Here is a 21,129-nt window from a genome sequence, read left to right on the forward strand (position 1 = left end):
AAAGCTCAAACACAACGACGCTTGACTGTACGCAAACGGAACACCTAAACGCACCTTAAAGGATGTCGTTTTGTCCTCCGATCGTCTTCAGCGCGACGCCTTGAAGATAAGGATGAAGATTTGTGTTGATCTTCTCTTTTTAGAACTCCATCGTTAGTCCATCATTTTGGCTCATTTAAAGCCTGAAATGATCACCCTATGATGGTGATCATTTCCCTCTATCAAAATATGGATGATTCATCCATATTCTGACGACCTAAGTCAAGAACAAACAAAAAATATTGGTTTTTGGCCGATTCAGGCACTAGAAGCCTCCACCAACTTAGGGGCAATTATAAATAGACCCCCTTACGTCGTTCCCAAACTAGAGAATCCAATTTTCACTCTCAAATCGCAATTTACAAAAACAATTTGCCATTGAAACACAAGCTTTAGGGTTTTTCGAAAAATTCGTTTGAAGCCTTAAAGCTTGGATTTGAGCATCCAGAAAGCTTACTTAAGGATCAAGGAGTGTTCTCCAATACTTGGTAAGGTTCCAATCACACTCTAATTCATATTTACAGTTGGAATTTGAAATTTTTATATTTCAAATTGCATAAGCTTGTATGTTTACTATTTAAGATGTTTTATGGTTAAAAATTCATCCCTAGATGATTTAGAAACTATCTGGATATGATAGAACCGATCAATCGATCTAAATAACAAAAACCCAGATTTGAATTTTTAAAATAAAAAAATGGGTTTGTTGTTCTTGAGTTAATTCTGTTGAATCACAACATAGAAAGATTCTCAACATGATTGTAATGATGTTGAGCAACTATTTGGATCATGTTTGATCCCTCCTGGTCATTTTTGATCAAAATTAAAATTTTCAAAATAATTAAAAAAATTTTGAGTTCTTGATTTGGTCAAAACAAACAACTAGTGTTCTTGTTTTGGTACCAATCAAATGTATGTAGTATAAGGAAGCTATTGGATAGCTCTTTACAATTCAAAACAACTTTAAAATAAAAAACCCAACTTTTTTTTATCACGAACTGTTTTAAACAAATTGATCATCATTTAGGTCGATTGATACCTTAAGATGATAATGAACATGTTCTTGGGAGCTTTGTGAAGATACTCAAGCTCTTAGATAAAAGAATCAGAGATAAAAATGAATTTCATAACCTACACTTTGGTGTTCTTGAGGACCGAGACTTATTAGCCTAGGACAGAGAGGTCTGACCAAGGATCCTCGGTCCTGACCGAAACCTAAGAACAAGAAAATTGAGCCTAGGACCGAGAGGTCCGACCGATGTTCTTGAGCTAGGATCGAGAGGTCCGACCGATGTTCTTGAGCTAGGATCGAGAGGTCCGACCTAGGACCGAGATGTCCAACCTTGGGATCGAAAATTCTAGACCATGGGACCGAGAATCCCAAATCTATGACCGGGAGGTCTGAGCCCGGGACCGAGACCCTCGAATCTTAGGCTCGAGAGTTCTAACCTTGGGATTGAGAATCCCAAGTTTGGGACCGAGAATCCCAAACTTGGGACCGAAAGCTCACGAGCCCAAGACCGAGGGACATAGCCCAAAGTTAGCCTAGGACCAATAGGTTCATACACCTTGATGGAGGGACTTATCTCCAGGCTAGCCCAGGACCGATAAGTTTGTATACATAGACTAGTAAGATCAGCCAAGGACCAAGAGTCCTTAGCACCCAGACCGAGGGACTTCATTACTTAGACCGAAGATCCCGAGCCTCGACCTAGATCGAGGGTCTTTTGACCTCGAATGATAAAAATGAACCCCAGGCTTAGGACTCCGGTCCTAAGGCCTGTTTAGTTCCACTTTTCAAAATCTAAAATTAGTTTTATAATTTTGGGACTCCAAATCATTTTTTAAAAATCACGAAAATTAGAATATATTTTTAAAATAGTTTAGGGATATTTCCAATAAAAATATTTTGGCAAATGCTCGTTTGACATTTATTTTTAAACCCCAATGCCTTTAAAAATTACTAATATTCTTCAGGTATTTCCTCCATAAGAAATCATCACCAACATTTAAATATTACTGTTTCAATATTTTAAAAAACGCACAAACCTTATGCATGCTTAGGACTAGAAGAATAATCGGTTAAAACTCAAACATTATACAATTGATTTTTCAAAAGCCAACTTTATAAATAGAGAACATTTTTAAAACGAGTACAGAGGATGAAGCACGAAAACTCTTTCCCGAATATCACCAAACTACGAACTTAAAGAAAACTCTAATCAATACGTTTGTACACGTATGTCAACTTTTATTGATTTTCAAATCAATTAACGACTTTATTTCAAAATAAATAATCATTTTTTTAATTAATTATGTTCAATTAAATTAAACTAAATGATTTTTCTAAAAAATAAATTATGATTTGATTATCATAAATTTCTGGATTATTTAAATTTAAACTACAAACTTAATTATTTTTAATTAATTTTAAAAGTTGTTAGAAATCAATAAATCTTTTAAAAATAATATTTTATTTTAAAATAAAATTTTTAACATGCAAACTGATGTTGAATTCTCGAACCTCGAGCTTTTCATGGGAACCCAATACAAATGGGTTTTTTCGGGGTTATATATATATATATATATATATATATATATATATATATATGAGGAAATGGAAGAGAATGATGTGTTATCACCTCATTAGATATGAAAAAAAAGCAAAATGGGTGAGGAAAGAGATAAAATATTTTATTCTTTCAACAAAATTAAGTCACCTCATTCCTCTCTCATTCTCTCCCCAAATCATTTCTCTATATATTATTTATTTATTTATATTTAAAAATAAATAAATATGTAATATTATATATATATAAATATACAAATTATTAATGAGAAAAAAAATGATATGATTAGTGGGAAAAAAATATATGTTAGAGATAAATATATTTATATAAAATTAAATATGAAAATGAGATAATATAATATTAGAAAAATTAAATTAATATTATTATAATATATATTATAGGATTGATAAAATAAAATAAAAAGAATATATATATATATATATATATATATAAAAGAGAGAAAAAAGAAATAGTTATTATTATTTTTTAGTTTGATAAAAGTTAATCAAAAAGTATTTTTTTTCCATCAATTTTTCAGTTAAAAACATTTTATCTAATTTAATAATATTTTTTATATTAAATAAAATAAATACTTTTTATTTTAATTTTAAAAGTGATGGTTAGATAATGAAAAAATATTATTTAAATATATGATATTATCTCATAAGGGTAAGAGTATATAGCTTTTTAGGCTGTAATTTTTTAAGCCTTATTTTTATTATTCAATTTACCTTGGTTAGATATATTTGAAATATTTTGATTAACATATTAAAAAAATATAAATAAGAATAATATCATTTAGTTATTATATTTTATGTTCTAATTATTCTTAATCCTTTAGTTGTTGTAGAATAATTATATTTGTAGTTAATCAATTAATTATAAATTACTATTAATTTATTTTCTGATGATTAAGATTAATTACAAATAAAGGATTAAGAAAAAGAAAAATAAACAAAGTGGGTGACTTAAAGTCGCAACATTGATCTCGAGTTCATATTTCTGAATCGTTTTCAGAAAACAATAGTTTTTGAATAGTTTAATTTTTTTTAATTTAATTTTATATTATTTAATATAAATAATATAAAATTTTATCTATTTTAATGAATTCAAATTAAATTTGAATAATTATTCTTAAGTATAAGAAATAAAATTGAGCCCATCCAAATGACATATGCTTTAATATCTTTTATATTCTTCCGAAAAATCACATACAAGATATTCTATTACATGTCTTCACGGAGACCAATACAACAAAGACCTTACTTTATATAAATCATGGAAATTTTCTTAGAGCATCCATATAATTTCTTCCCCTTCCCCTTCCCCTTCCCCTTCCCCTTCCTTTGCCATTGCCCATGCCCACTAACGAAATATCCTTGGACGAAGATGTGATGGATTTCGAAGGTTTTACGAAACATCTATCCTTTGATTTAGTCTCAGAGTCCTAATTTTACTTTTTTTAGGCTTCTCAAAAAGTATAAATTTGTCTGAATTGCTCGTTAACCAGCCAAGTCTCATATTGATAACTGAATTAACAATGAATCTAACAGTATCCCTGCGAAATCTCGTGGCTACAATTTGAAAAGTAAATTAGTAGTGATCCAACGAAATGAACTATAAATAGAAAATAAAAAATGAAAGTGAAACTTCCTACTCAAAATGAAGATTTGTTTCTTCATATTGACAACGCGTACCTTTTGCAGATCCTTCCATTAGAAAATAACGACATAAAATGAAAACTCAATGTCGCACTCAAAGTAAAAAATGCAATTTAGTGGAAAAATGAAGCTTCTTTCGAGAAAGTAATACTTTGAGAGGTGTGCGGCTAAAGAAGCTTAGTTGTATTTATACATAGAGTTAGGGTTTTCTTCTAGTATGCGCATGGGCCGACATCTAGTATGCGCATGGGCCTTGTCGGCCCAATCTTGGAACAAGGTCCGTTTAACCCTCTTCATTGTTCTATTGTTGTTCTAATGTGTTTTACTATTATTTTTTATTGTTTCAATTTTTTATATCACTCCTTTTAGGTACCAAAGTATGGTACTTATCTCGAACTTAGTAGATAAATCGCATTTAATTAGTTTCCCAGATCTTTGTAAGGATAAAAATTACTCACATTCTACATTTTTATTTTTAATTTTTTATACATACATAATCTTTATGACTTGCACTTATGTTAGAAAATGTCATTTCATTAATTAACGCACTATTATTCTAAAATTATATAACTTTACATATAAATAACTGTACTCTAACATATATTATATCTTGCGGGTGGGTGAGTTGGAGTTGTGATAGTCATAAATATATAGTATTAAGTTATTCCACAAATAATTTAAAAAAAAAAAGACTTGATGTCTCATTTATATTTATTTTATAATGACACCCATTATAAAGATAAAAATAATTTTAAATTTTATTTTCATTTATGAGAAAATAATAAAAGAAAACAATCAATTATATGCTTGCAATAAGCTAAATAATCTAAATATTATAAATCATGAAGTTATGATTCTAACACTCATGGATAACATTTGGATATTTAAATTGAGTGTTCATAAATAATGGATGAATTCAAACAAATAATGATTAAAAATATAAAAATAAGAAATTACAATGTTCTAATAGGGAACAAATCATAACAATTGACATGGCGGTTAGAATTTGAATTATTTTCATATCTTTAGTGGAATAAGAATAAAAATGAAGTTAAAATTGTAAATTTATTTTATATTAAAAAATATGTATTTTATTTCTCAATTTAATTGTTTTAATTCATTTAAATTGAAAGTATGGTATAAAAATCAAAATATATATGTCTATACTATTTGGAAACAAAAGTTATTTTTTTTTATGTAATTTTCCTTTCTCTATTTAACCTTTTTTTTTCTATTCTTTACCATATTAGTTAAGCTTAAATTATATTAATATAGTTATTATTTTAGCTATTATTATCTTTTTCAACCTTTTCTTTTCTATATATTTTTTCTCTACTTTATATAGTTTGTTTATGTGTATTAATCTCCCATAGATTTGTGTAACTATAATAATTAGCATATATTCCGTGCATTTGTAAGAATAATAATATTATAAACTATGAAAAAAATATTACGGTAAAAATGTGAGTATTTTTAATTCTATTTTTAACCGTTTTAATTTTATGGGCGGGTCAACTCACAATCCGTCTCAAATATCTATTTACTCTCACATATATATTCAAATTAACCACAGCTCTCGACCCGACAATCCGGACACATTAAAAAATAAGCATCATTATATATATATATATAGAGAGAGAGAGAGAGAGATTGGTTAGTTAAAAAGTTGAATTTATATTGTTAAAATGTCCCGCGATCATCAAATTTGGTGTTGAATTTAAAATATAAAGTGTTATTAGCCTAATTGGTTAAAGAATTGTACTTATTTTGTTAGGTTGTAAGTTTACCTATAGCATTTTTAATTTTATTTTTAATCGTTTTAAGTTTATGGGCGGGTCAACCCACAATCCGACCCAAGTATCAATTTACTCTCATATATATATTCAAATTAACCACAACTCTCAACCCGGCAATCCGGACACTTTAAAAATTAAGCATCATTATACTTTGAATTTAAAATATAAAGTGTTATTAGTATTGGTTAAAGAATTGTAGTTATTTTGTATGGGTAATTGAAAGAACCTGAGAAATATATACGGTTAGTTGGACATCTTACGTATCTGAATTTTACTAGACCTGATTTGGCATATGGTGTACAACAACCTCAATTCATGAATCAAACATTGTTCACTGGCAGGCATCCCTTATAGTGTTTCGATACCTAAAAGGTTCACCATCGTTAGGCATTATTTATTCTTTTAATAATAACTTGTGTTTGGAGGCTTTTTCAGATGCAGATTGGAGAAATTGTGTTGTAAGTAAAAAGTCATTTATAATACTACATTAAACTAGGGAATTCACTCATTTTATGGAAAATCAACAAATAAGCGACTGTTTTGAGATCAAACGCTGAAGCGGAGTACAGAATCCTTGCTTCCACGGTATGTGAACGGCTATGGATTTCATATATTCTATACAACTCCAACAAATTGTCCCTTTGTCGATTAACTTATAGTGTGATAATATGTTTGTTATACACATTACTGAAAATATAAATCTTCCCTGAAATAATAAAATATTTTAGATTGATTGTTATATTATTCGAGATAAATTCAAAGATGATTATTTATTCCTAAGTATGTCTACACACAAAATCAAGTTGTTGATTTCTTCACCAAAGCTTTAGATCCTAATCACTTTCAAGCTTTATTCTGAAAGATGAATTTTAAAGATGTTCATTTTGAAGGAGGTGTATTAAAATAAATATAAATTATGTTCACATAGGAATGTCTATGTTTTGATTGAGTGTGTACACATGAAAAAGTTCATGTAAGAGTTGTAATAAGTTATATTAGATAACTTGTTCAATAGATTAAAATAGTTGTAGTTATAAAGTTATTTCTTTTTCTATTTATATTATTATATAAATAATTTAAGAACTATTTTGTAATATGTAAAAATCTATTATTTCAGTCAATATGATCGGAATAAGATCTAATACATTTTTACAATTATTATTCTCACATTCAAAAATATTACTCACTCATAAGAAAACAATTTAAAGCCATATTTTCTTATGCAAAAACAATGTATTTTTTTCTTTTTTATAAATTATAAATAAATAAGATTTTCTTTATTATTATTATTAAAAATCAGTTCGATTTTCACCTAAAACCTACCAGTAATGAACTTAAAATGTCTTATGACCATGAATGTGAAACATATATTTTGATTTTGAAATTATTCTAGTTTCATATTTACTTTATTCGTGATGTAATCTTTACTATTATTACATCACTCTCAAGTCTTGTCCACATTTTAAAAGAAAATTCAAATTTCATTCGTGTGTGAAATATGTCATCAAAGTACAAATAAGATTCTTATTGAAAATTAGAAGACCAATTGCAATTAACCAACCATCTTTGCAGGATTGTAAAAAATGTCGTGGATAAAACTAAACATTGATTTTTTTTTAAGAGAAATAAACAAATCAAAACAACATTAACCAATGGATTATAAAAATTAAAACCGAAAACTTTAGCAAACTATGTAAATGGGCCTAAATACCTATTTAGTTGAATAGATTGATTATTTTAGTGGGCCTATTGGATTAGGATTTTGTTTAGGCTCTGTATTCTGTAATTTCTTAAGCCCATATAGGCTTTGAGCAAGAAAATAGTGTCCCTTGTACAAGTTTGAAAGTAAACACCATGTGATCTAACTTTTAGAATATATATATATATATATATATATATATATGCTGCCAAATTAAATCCCATTTTATAGCTTAAAGAGTGTAAGGCAGTTCAAACAAGGTTTCATGTTGATTAAATCACAAGTTTTGTTAAGTTAAATTATAAGAGTTGCCTACTAAGGGGTTGTTCGGATTTGAAGTTATTAAGAAAACTTGGTTATTTGAAAAATAATGATGGGTGATAATTTTAAAGATATAATGATTATTTTTTATAAAAAGACATAAAAGATATTAATATATATATATATATAAAATAAAAAAATAATAATTTAAAATATAAAGTATTTTAATATTTTAGATAATAAATTGAGTAATATAATAAAGGAGAAAGTGATATAATGTTTTTTTTTTATGGTTATTCAAATAACCACAACCGAATAAGGTCTAACTGAATAAGTGTTATAAACGAGTGAAATAGAAATTCCTTTCATATAACAATCAATTTCATCACAAATAAATTCTTGAAATTTAAGAACATATAATCAATATTTAACCATAGTTTAAATATTTATTTATGAGTTTCCTTTCATTTAAGAAAAAACAAAATGTGTTATCTTTTTCTTGACTGAATTTACTCATATTAAAAGGAAAGTTTTTGAAAAAAAAAAAAAGTAGAGAATGGTTAATTTAAGATAAAGTATATGTGTTGGTTGAATTTAATCTCTAATAATTTATTAATTAATAATTCATTAATTTATTATATATGTATATATATGTTTTCATTAAAATAATTAATCAAAAAATATTTTATTTTATAAAATATATATTATTTTATTTAAAATAACTAGTTTTCATTCATTTAGACTAAACAAATTCATTAATTACCCAAATAATATATTTTTTATCAAATAAGTTATAGAAATAATTAGTGGTGCAGCCACGTGTGCAACGTGGCATAAGCTTCTTACTCCACGTATGACAGCTTCTTCTTATTCCCCATATACGTGGAGAATATTGAAATTCACGCTAACTGAACACTTTCGGTTATATGAGATTTTTATTATTTATAAAAATATAAATTATTTATATTTTTAATCGTAAATATTTTATAAATAAATAAAACATTAATTATTACAACTCTAAATTAATATTCACTATTATTATTGTTAAAATTTTGGAATATGCATATTTGATAAATAATAAAAAAAATATTATTTTGGCTTTTAGAATATAGCCTCATATATCCTTCTCTAACTTTATGATCATTTAGAATTGTCTTTTATCATTTGAGATATTTTAGATATTTGAATTATATAACTTGAAAATTTGTTGTGGTTAGATAAAAATGAAAACAAAAATAAAAATAAAATAAATTTAAAAAAAATTATAATAATATGTATTCATTGTTTAAAATTTTTAATAAATCACGAATAATATATTTAAATAAAAAATAGAACGCTCTCATTCCACATTTTATTCACTTCGATAAAACAACTTATTTTCTCACATATTTTTCCGAATGAACATCTCATCTCGTGATCTTACACTTTGTCAATTAAATATTTGATTCATATTTTTTAATATTTAGCATCGTGACCTCACACTTTGGTCAATCAAATATTTGATTCATATATGTGTAATCATTTTCAATTGATATCGGTCTATTATCTCTCGGCAAACCACATACCAATCACACTTGGTTAAAGAGTTGTACTTATTTTGTTAGGTTGAAAGTTTGAAACATACATATAGTATTTTTAATTTTATTTTTAACCATTTTAAGTTTATAGGCGGGTCCAGTGGCGGACCTACAAGGGGGGCCTTGGGGGGCCCGGGCCTCCCCCAACCTTAAGATAAATTATTTTTTATATATATATTTGACAAGTATCTCTTAGTCCAGTTGGTTTGATAACTGAACTCTGAAGATGAGGTCAGGTGATCAAACCCTGGCCTCACCTTTAATTTATTTTAACATATATTAAAATAATAATAATTTCTTAATTTTAAACTATTTTAAAAATTTATAAGAAAATATAAATTAATATTAATAAACAAGTTAAAATAGTTAGGCTAAAATCTATTAAATTAGATTTTCATATTTTTTTTATATAGTTAATTTTTTATGAATTTGTTTTTGTGTTGCATTTGATAAAAAATTTATTGGGAATTACAAGTGAGTTCTCACTTTGCCTACAAAGAGGAGAGCAAAATATAGTTCAAACCATGTCATTGATTTCGAGTTCGAAAAATCAATTATAAAAATTTAGAGAAGATTGATGACATGATATTTTGGACCAAGTTAACAGTTTTTGTCAATTACATTCGATCTTAATATTTGATATGAATAAGCATATGATAATTGATAGCAATGATAGGCGGAGAAGAAAAGGGGAATTTATCACTAATCTTCATCATTATCGTGTGGAAATCTTTTGTCAGGTATAATAAAAATTATTTCTTATCTATTAATAGTTATTATTTATTATTTATTAATAATTATTATTTATTATTTAATGTTAGGTTGTTGACTTGATTATGCAATAAATGAATAATCGTTTTTCAGAATTTAATACAGAATTATTTGGCTGCATATCATGTCTTCCTCCCAGAAATTCATTCTCCCAATTTGATATTCGTAAACTCATTCGTCTTGCCAAACTTTATCCCAAAAATTTCACAGGCAAATAGGTAATGATTATTTATTTTTGGAACAACAACTTCGGGCTTACTTATTTAATTTGCGGGATGATCCTCAATTTTCTTAAATTGAAGACTTGGGAATTCTTGCTCAAAAATTGATTGCAACAGAAAAACATATAGTCTTTCCATTGGTTTATCGATTGATAGAGTTGGCTTTAGTTTTATCAGTTGCAACTGCATCCGTTGAAAGAGTTTTTTTCTGCAATGAAGACCGTGAAGACTGATTTGCGTAATCGAATGGGAGATGAATAGATGAATGATAGTTTAGTTGTATATGTTGAGAAAGATATTTTCTCAACAATTGAAAATGAGCCAAATATTGTAATATTTTCAACAAATAGAATCCCGTAAAATAAATTTGTCTTCTTTTGAACCGACTCATGAACAAGAATAATTTAGTGATTGTGTTTATTAGTATTTTGTAATTGTGTTTGTTAGTATTTTTATGTAATTATCGAGTAAATTTTAATTAGAAAATGTATTTAATTGATCACCAAAAAATGTTACGTTACTATATATTTGGCCCCCCCGAGAAAACATTTCTGGGTCCGCCACTGGGCGGGTCAACCCACAATCCGATCTAAGTATCCATTTACTCTCACATGTATATCCAAATTAACCACAACTATTGACCCGACAATCCGGACACTTTAAAAAGTTGAATTTAAAATATAAAGTGTTGTTAGCCTAGTTGGTTAAAGGGTTGTGTTTGTTTTGTTAGGTTACAAGTTGAAACATAAATATAGCATTTTTTATTTTATTTTTAACCGTTTTAAATATTATGAGGGGGTCAACCCACAATCCGACCCAAGTATCCATTTACTCTCACATATATATTCAAATTAATCACAGATCTCGACCCAGCAATCCGGACACTTTAAAAATTAAGCATCATTATATATATATATATATATATATATATATATATATATATATATATATATATATATATATATATATATATATATTAGTTAGTTAAAAAGTTGAACTTATATTGTTAAAATATCTCGCGTTCATCAAATTTGGTGTTGAATTTAAAATATAAAGTGTTGTTAGCTTAGTTGGTTAAAATATTCATTTACTCTCACATATATATCCAAATTAACCACAGCTCTCGACTCAGCAATCCGGACACTTTAAAAATTAAGCATCATTATATATATAAATAGATTAATTAGTTAAAAAAATAAACTTATATTGTTAAAATGTCCCGCGTTCATCAAATTTGGTGTTAAATTTAAAATATAAAGTGTTGATAGCCTAGTTGGTTAAAGAGTTGTACTTATTTTGTTAGGTTTCAAGTTCAAAACATACATATAGTATTTTTAATTTTATTTTTAACAGTTTTAAGTTTATGGGCGGGTCAACCCAAAATCCGACTCAAGTATCCAATTACTCTCGCATATATATTCAAATTAACCACAGCTCTCGACCCGGCAATCCATACACTTTAAAAATTAAGCATCATTATATATAGAGAGATAACCAAAAAGTCGTGTACATAATGGATTTAAAAATTATAATTGGGTTGAGCTATATATATTAATGGAGAAAATTAAAATTAGTAATATATAATGAATATTTTTTATAACGATTGGTTCCGCTTCTCCTTTGGATGACAACTAATCTCCGTTGATTAAGAAAATGGCCCACAAACAAACTTAACTATTTAATCAAGCACAAAATTTGTCGCATACTGACAGACTCGAACTCAGAACCTCCCTGGAATACCCAACTCTCGTTGATCTTTCAAAACAAAAAAATATTAATTGGGTCTAAATGAGTTTATAAAACTATACTTAATCAAGATGGTTCATTAACAAACGAAAAACTAGACTTATCGCTAAGGGTTCTAATTACAAAAAGGGGATTGATTATATTGATGTGTTTACACCAATTGCTAAATCAATAATAATTAAACTTATACTAGCTTCAGTAGTGCAAATAATTGGTATCTATATCAAAGTAGATGAATTATTTTCCAAACAAACTTAGTTTGTCGTTCAACTTCTCAAACTAACATACTTTGTTCATTAATTCCTAAACTAACCTAGTTTACTATACAAACTCAAACTTAGTTTTTTTAATTTATTATTTATTACATTTAAATTCATTATATATATATATATTTAAATTATTATTTTTATAAATTTGATATAATTAAATTATTATTTGTATAAATTAAAGTATTTATATTTGGATATATATTTTAAATTATTGTTTTTATAAATTTAATTATTTATATTTTGATATATATTTTAAATTATTATTTTTTATAAATTTGATTATTTATATTTTAATATATATTTACATTTCAATTATTATTTATATAATTAATTATTACATTTCAATATTCTTTCTAATAAATAATTGATAAATACTAATAAATTTAAAATAATTTAACCCTAATAATATAATAATTAATCATTCATAAAAACGATTACAATCATCATTTCTTTCTCTAAGTTATTGACGATTTTGCTTAGGTCATCGTTGGCTACGTTTCATATAACCTTCTTGGTCACACTTCTCATAAATAATGGTCATTTGTGAGTTATCTATTTCGGTTTGAATATGTTGATTTTGACCTCGTTGTTTTTTCTTCTTTCTCAAACTTTCATTGGGAACAAGATTACCATATTTCTCCCAATCATGTGCTATTGGGAACGTCCAATATTATTCGTTAGGTATAGGGTGAAAATCATATTGTCACATCATAGAAAGTGTTATTAGATTGTGATATGTATTGATATAGTGAACCCAATCGAGATTACACACTATACTACCAACAACTATATGTGAATATGGAGAGTGATATCGGCACCATTTTCCACAAAAACAAAAACCTTTACATAAGTCAATGATATGTTTATTCCCACCTTTCCAAAAATCATTATTCGTTCTGTAACGTGCAGTAGTCACCTTAAAGATTTCACTTTGCTCATTGTATGAAATAATTTTGTGTGTTGATGTCTTGCTTTCGATATTTTCAAATAATTTTCTTGATACTTTGCAATAAGTATGCCCATTTTGAAGATCATTCAAAGTTTGAGTACGTTATTCAAAAATTTAGAGAAATAATGATTGTAATCATTTTTATGAACTATTAATTATTATATTATTATGGTTAAGATATTTTAAATTTATTAATATTCATCAATTATTTATTATAATGCTCAAATGAATATTTATTACATTATATAAGTAATAATTGAAATATAAATAATCAAATTTATAAATAAAAAATAATTTAAAATATATATCAAAATATAAATAATTAATTTATAAAAAATAATAATTTAAAATATATATCAAAATTTAAATAATTTAATTTATACAAATAATAATTTAAATATATTAAATTTATATAAATAATTAATTTAAATATATATATATAATGAATTTAAATATAATGTATATAAAAAATAAATAAATTGAATTTGAATGGTAAACTAGATTAGTTAATAAACAAAGATTTCAATCATTATTTGTAACTTTGTTAAGAGTCTTTATGGCTCGAAACAAGTTTAAGGCAACGGAACTTATGAGTCTAAACAAGCTTTAATTATTCATAAAGTTTTGAAATTTATTTTAATATAATTTAAAATTTAAAATTATTTTTATTAATATCTTAAATAAAAATTAAAATACAATATAAATTCAATTATAACCACCATATTATCTATTATAACATTTAAATTTTAAATAATTCAAATAAATAAATAATTATACTAAAAATTAAAGTTAATATATTTGAATAATAAATATTAATTAATTTATAAATATACCTCATCTAAATTAATATTTATAAAGAAATTTATTTAATTTTTTTATATAAACTAACTCTAAATAATCATTTTAAATAAATATATTAATTAATTTAAGTTAATATTTTTTTGATTTAATAAAATAAAATAAAAATATTAGAATGTAATTTAAGAAAAAATTATAAACAACCTAAATGAAAGTTAGGATAGATATAGCTTATTTATGATTTTGGGTTATTTGATTCTCTCCAAATAATATTTACATTATTAATTATTAATATTATATAGAGAGAAAAGTTTTATGATGAATATGATAGATAAGAGGAGAGGATTATTTGAAAGAAAAAAAAAAACAACATAAAACCCAAATAACTCATTCATCAAATAGCTCTAAACAAATTCACTAATTACCCAAATAATATATAAAAATTAAATGTTTTATCAAATAAGTTATGGAAAATAATTAGTGGTGTAGCACGTGTAATGCAACGTGGCATGAGTTTCTTATTCCACGTATGCCATCTTCTTCTTAATCCCCATATACGTGGAGATCGAATATTGAAATGGGAGCTGCTTTTCCCACCCCCTCTCATATTCCCACCCTCCTCCTTCACTCCTCAATCAACTCTAAAATGACTTATTTATCCTTGCCACCTTTATATATTTACATTTCTTATTTTATTTATTTTATTTTATTTAATTATTAAATTTTTTTATTAAATATAATTAATTAATTAATTTTAAATATTTTTTAACTTTATTTATTTAATTAAAAATACAAAATATTATTATTTTTATATTATAATTATTTAAAATATATTAAATATTAAAATGTGTACAAATTTAATAAAATATAAATATTTAATATTTTATTATATTAATTATATATATATTTTTTAAATACTTATAAAAATCAATTTTTTTTATAAATAAAATTATCTAACAAATAAATAAAAATAAATAAGATAAAGTCTTTAATATGAAATACACTAATAATTAATTAGTGATAATGCATAATATTTTTAATAATATTTTTTATTAAAATATTTTATATTTAACTTTTTAAAATATTTATTTTATATAAAATTATTATTTTATTTTAATTAATTTATTATAATTTTATTATTAATATATAATATTTAAAATTAATTATATATCTTTTAGATTTTTTTATCTTTTAATTTCTTAATATTAAGTATTTTAACCTGGTTTAGAAAAGAGTACACATGTCATAAAAAAATACACCAAAGTAAATAAAAATATAAAAATAAAAATTCTAATCGATATTTCCTCCAAATTCAGCACCGTCGTTAGGTTCTGTACCCGTTATTTCGTACCACAAATTAGCACGTGTTATATAACTAGTTGCCCATCCTTTAGCTTCGTCAGATGAATGATCACATCACCACATTGGAAAGGGTGGTACAGGATAATGAGGGTGTAAAAAAACTTGCACGAAGTGTTGGCCAACAAGGGCGATAGCTATTTCTCGGCGCTCTAGGTCTGGAACTGGAGGGGACCTTAATGGTAAGTGAGTAAACTGTAGCTCCATTGGTTTTAACCTAGACGGGTCATACATAGATTCTTCTAATTGATGGTTATGGAAACCACATCACACCTTCTGGAGGTATTGGTACACCTCGCAGTTCGAATGGGCATTCACATTTTTTTGTCCCTGTATTCCTTTTAAAGGATTGCCCATCAACAAAATAACAACGTGGCAGTATTTTCCTCCTCTTTCACACATTAAATGACACTTTGGCAACTTACCGCCTTTTAAATTAGCAGATGTTTTAATCACTCGCCTTTTAAATTAGCAGATGTTTTAATCACTACCACAATACTCTTTTCCCAATTTATCATATCTTCTCTACTTCTACTTTGAAATAAGTATATATAAAATAATAGTGAAAGAACTCAATTAGTTTTTTATATTAGTTTTTATTATAATTTTATAATTGATATTAATCATTTTCAAAAATAAATAAGAAATATGCATAACTAACTTGGTCTTTGGTCTGTGGTAAATTCGGGTGTATAATCGCGATTTGTTGTTGGAGATGCTCTCTCCACTAGCTAGAAACATCAATTCTTAAATGACCAATTATCTGAAAATGGATCGAAATTGTGGTTATTCATGTTAAAAGTATATTTGATTCTTTGGTGTTGATTTATCAACAAAAACAAATTTTGTTATTTAGATTTGATTTGGTTAATTTATGGCGGCAGTGAAGCGACTTATTATTAAAAATATTATGTTTGACTAATTATTAATATATAGATTATTAAGACTTATTATTAAAAATATTATGTTTGAATAATTATTAATACATAATATTATTAAATAAAATATTATGATTATATTAATTATTAATTATTATTTAATAGATAATTTTATTTATAAAAATATTAATAATTATTAATATTATGTTTGACTAATTATTAATATACAATATTATTAATTAAAATTAAAAATAATTATTAATATATAATATTATTAATTAAAATTAAAAATATTATGTTTGACTAATTATTAATATATAATATTATTAATTAAAATATTATGATTAGACTAATTATTAATTATTATTTGATAAATAATTTTTTGTAAATATTTTAATATATATATATATAATTAATATAATAAAATATTAAATATTTATATTTTATTAAATTATTATATATTTCAATATTTAATATATTTTAAATAATTATAATATAAAAATAATAATATTTTGTATTTTTAATTAAATAGATAAAGTTAAAAAAATATTAAAAATTAATTAATTAATTATATTTAATAAAAACATTCAATAATAACATAAAATAAAATAAATAAAATAAGAAATCTGTAAATATATAAAGGTGGTAGAATAATAACATAAAATAAATAAAATAAAATAAGAAATCTGTAAATATATAAAGGTGGTAGGGATAAATAAGTCATTTTAAAATTAATTAAGGAGTTAGGTGGGGGTGGGAATATGGGAGGGGGTGGGAAAAGCAATTTGCTATTGAAATTCACGCTAACTGTTTTCAATCAAGGAACACTTTCTGTTATATGAGATTTTTATTTATTTACAAAAATATAAATTACATATATTTTTAATTGTAAATATTTTTAAAAAAATTAACATTTATTAATATAACTCCAATATCATATTAGAGTGTTATAAACATACAAGATAATTAACAAGAGATAATAATGAAAAAATGTATTATTGTTTATCAAATAATGATCTTTACAATGCTCATATATGTTCTATTTATAAGACTAGATACATAAAAACCAAAGGTCGTAATAGTGTAATATAAAACCAAGAGTCTTACACAATGACATCCATTAATTATATTGCATAATTTATAATACTCTCCCTTGGATACCATTGGTATATTGTCTCATTAAAAACCTTATCAGGAAAATCCATTGGGATAAAACCATGATTAAGGGAAAAAGAATACAATACGTAAATTCCCCCTTTTGTTACATCACTTTAAACTTTTGAGTCTTTGCATTCCAATATTATACAGTAGTTTTTCAAAGGTCGTAGTAGGCAATGCTTTTGTAAATACAGCTGCTAGATTATCTGATAAACTAATTTGATGAACATCAATATCACCTTTCTTCTAGAGATCATGAGTGAAAAGAATTTTGGTGATATGTGTTTCGTTCTATCGCCTTTAATATATTCTCCCTTTAATTGTGCAATGCAAGATGCATTATCCTCATATAAAATTGTTGGAGAATTCTTGTTTACAGATAAGCCACATGACTCTCGAATATAATGAATGATTGATCTCAACCATACACATTCTCGACTTGTCTCATAAATAGCGATGATCTCGGAATGGTTTGAAGATGTGGCGGTAATTGATTGTTTCATAGATCTCCAAGATATAGCTGTGCCACCATATGTGAATATGTAACCCGTTTGAGACATACCATTATGAGGATCAGATAAATACCCTGCATCTGCGTACCCAATCAATTCGGCTTCACATATATATGGATAATATAATCTCATGTCCATAGTTACTTGAAGGTACCAAAAAATATGTTTAATTCCATTCAAATGTCTCCTTGTCGGTGAAGAACTATATCCCGCTAATAAATTTACTGCAAATGATATATCAGGTCTAGTATGAGTAGCCAGATACATTAGTGCTCCAATAGCACTAAGATATGGTACTTCAAGACCAATTAGTTCTTCAGTACACATACGAGGTCGAAATGGATCTTTATTTACACCAAGTGATCTCACGATCATTGGACTACTCAGGGGATGCACTTTATCCATAAAAAAATCTTTTTAGTACTCTTGATGTATAAGAAGATTGATGGACAAAAATTCCATTATCAAAATGCTCAACTTGCAAACCAAGACATAACTTTGTTTTTTCCAGATCTTTCATCTCAAATTCTTTCTTAAGATAACTAAATGTCTCAGATAGTTCATCAGTAGTTCCAATAATATTCAAATCGTCCACATAAATTGCAATCATTACAAATTATGATCCAGATCTCTTAATAAACACACATGAACATATTGGATCATTTTGAAATTCATTCTTTAATAAATATTCACTAAGACGTTTATACCACATACGTCCAGATTGTTTCAATTCATATAGAGAACTACATAATTTAACCGAGTAAAGGCCTCAACGATCTGAATTAAATGCTTATGACATTTTAAATCCTTCAGGGAGTTTCATGTATATGTTGTTATCAAGGGAGCCATATAAATATGTCGTAACAACATCCATTAATCTCATCTGCAATTTCTCGTGTATTGATAACCTTATCAGATATCTAAATGTTGTTACATTCACCACAAGAGAATGTGTTTTCTCATAATCAATACCAGGTCTCTGCGAGAATCCCTGGGTAACAAGTCGTGCTTTATATCTGACAATTTCATTTTTTCGTTTCTTTTTCTTATAAACACTCATTTATAACTAATCGGTTTAATACCTTTACGGGTACGGACGATAGGTCCAAAACTTTATGATTTGCGAGTGATTTTAATTAAACTTCAATCGCATCTTTCTAGTTTGGCCAATCATTTCTCCATCTGCATTCTTCTACAGACTTTGGTTCATGATCCTCATCTTCTTTAATAATATCGCATGCTATAGCTTATGCAAAATTTTCATCGAAGTTGATTTCATCATGATTCTATCTTTTTCTAGTCAAAACATAGTTTATAGAGATCTCTTCATTTTCAGGTACATGTGATTCCTCTGGAATCATTTTTTTCAATGAATGGATACTCTTCTAGAGTAATTGTTTCCTCAGTTTGAGCCATTACTTCTTTTCTTTTTCGAGGATTTTTTTGGAACCGACTGGTCTACCACGCTTCACTTGCATTTTAGGCTCGTTAGTAGTAGTGGGTTATCCTTCATGGACATGAATCTTAATTGGAGCATTTGTAGCTGGAATATAAGATTTCGTAACCTTTTTAGGATCAGTAAAAGCATCTGGCAATTGATTTGCTAAATTTTACAAGTGAATGTTTTTTTGAACTTCAGGTTCAGATTGATTTGTACGGATCGTATTGAGCTAATGATAACTCTCGCCAGATTATTTCCTTTTCAATGTTGGAAATATCATTTCATTAAAATGACAGTCGGCAAACTGTATCGTGAATGATTCACCCATCAATGGCTCACGATATTTAATTATAGACGGTGATTCATATCCAACATATATCCCCAATCTCCTTTGAGGTCTCATCTTTGTGCGTTGTGGTGGAGCAACTGACACATATAATGCACATCCGAAGATTCTTAGATGAGAAATATTTGGTTCCTGACTATAAACTATTTTTAAAGGGGAGACCTCATTATAATGTGTATGTCTGATACGAATTAATATTGTTTCATGTAAGATAGCATGTCCCCAAGCTTGTATCGGATGTTTCGTTTTCATAAGTAACGGTCTTGCAATTAGTTGAAGATATTTTATCAATGACTCTGCGAGGCCATTTTGTGTGTGAACATGTGCTACTAAATGTTCAACACTTATCCCAATTGACATACAATAATAACTATTAAAAGCTTGTGAGGTAAATTCTTCAGCATTATCAAAACGAATAGATTTAATTAAATAGTCCGGGAAGTAAGCTCGTAATTTGATAATTTGAGCAAGCAATCTTGCAATTTGCAAATGCTTGATTACAAGTCGATAATAAACACACATGTGACCATCTTGTTGATGCATCAATTAATACCATAAAATATCTGAATGGTCCCACATGGTGGATGAATAGGCCCACATATGTCATCTTGTATTCTTTCAAGAAATTTCAAGGGTTCGGTCCTAATTTAATATGGTGATGGCCTTATTATTAACTTCTCTTTTGAACAAGCAGCACAAGAAAATTCATTGGGTAGGAAAATCTTTTGGTTTTTCAGTGAATGTCCACATGAATGATTAATTATTCTTCGTATCATAATAACTCCAGGGTGTCCCAATCTATCATGTCATGTAATAAAATTATTTTGATTGACAAACTTCTGATTATCACTACATGTACTTCGCCAACACTTATGTTTGTGAGATATAATCTAGAGAAAACGGAGGGTAATTTTTCTAAATAACATTTTTTTATCCGAGATGATACTTGTGATAGATAAATATTCTTTATTGCTTTCATTTGAAGTCTCGATATGATATCCATTTCCGCGGATATCTTTAAAACTCAACAAGTTTCTTCGAGATTTGGACGAATACAATGCATTATCAATACAAATGT

The 21,129-nt window shown here is 26.3% G+C and overlaps 1 protein-coding gene across 1 annotated transcript; it reads right to left on the reverse strand.

Annotated features, from left to right (window-relative positions):
* Positions 1–17,949: 17,949 nt before the first annotated feature.
* Positions 17,950–18,669, reverse strand: LOC124939316 (secreted RxLR effector protein 161-like). Its single transcript, XM_047479800.1, has one exon. The coding sequence runs from the start codon at positions 18,667–18,669 to the stop codon at positions 17,950–17,952; it is 720 nt and encodes a 239-aa protein (XP_047335756.1).
* Between the last annotated feature and the right edge of the window lie 2,460 nt (positions 18,670–21,129).

The sequence above is a fragment of the Impatiens glandulifera genome, chromosome 5 (genome assembly GCF_907164915.1).
Source record: "Impatiens glandulifera chromosome 5, dImpGla2.1, whole genome shotgun sequence".
NCBI classification, from domain to species: Eukaryota; Viridiplantae; Streptophyta; class Magnoliopsida; order Ericales; family Balsaminaceae; genus Impatiens; species Impatiens glandulifera.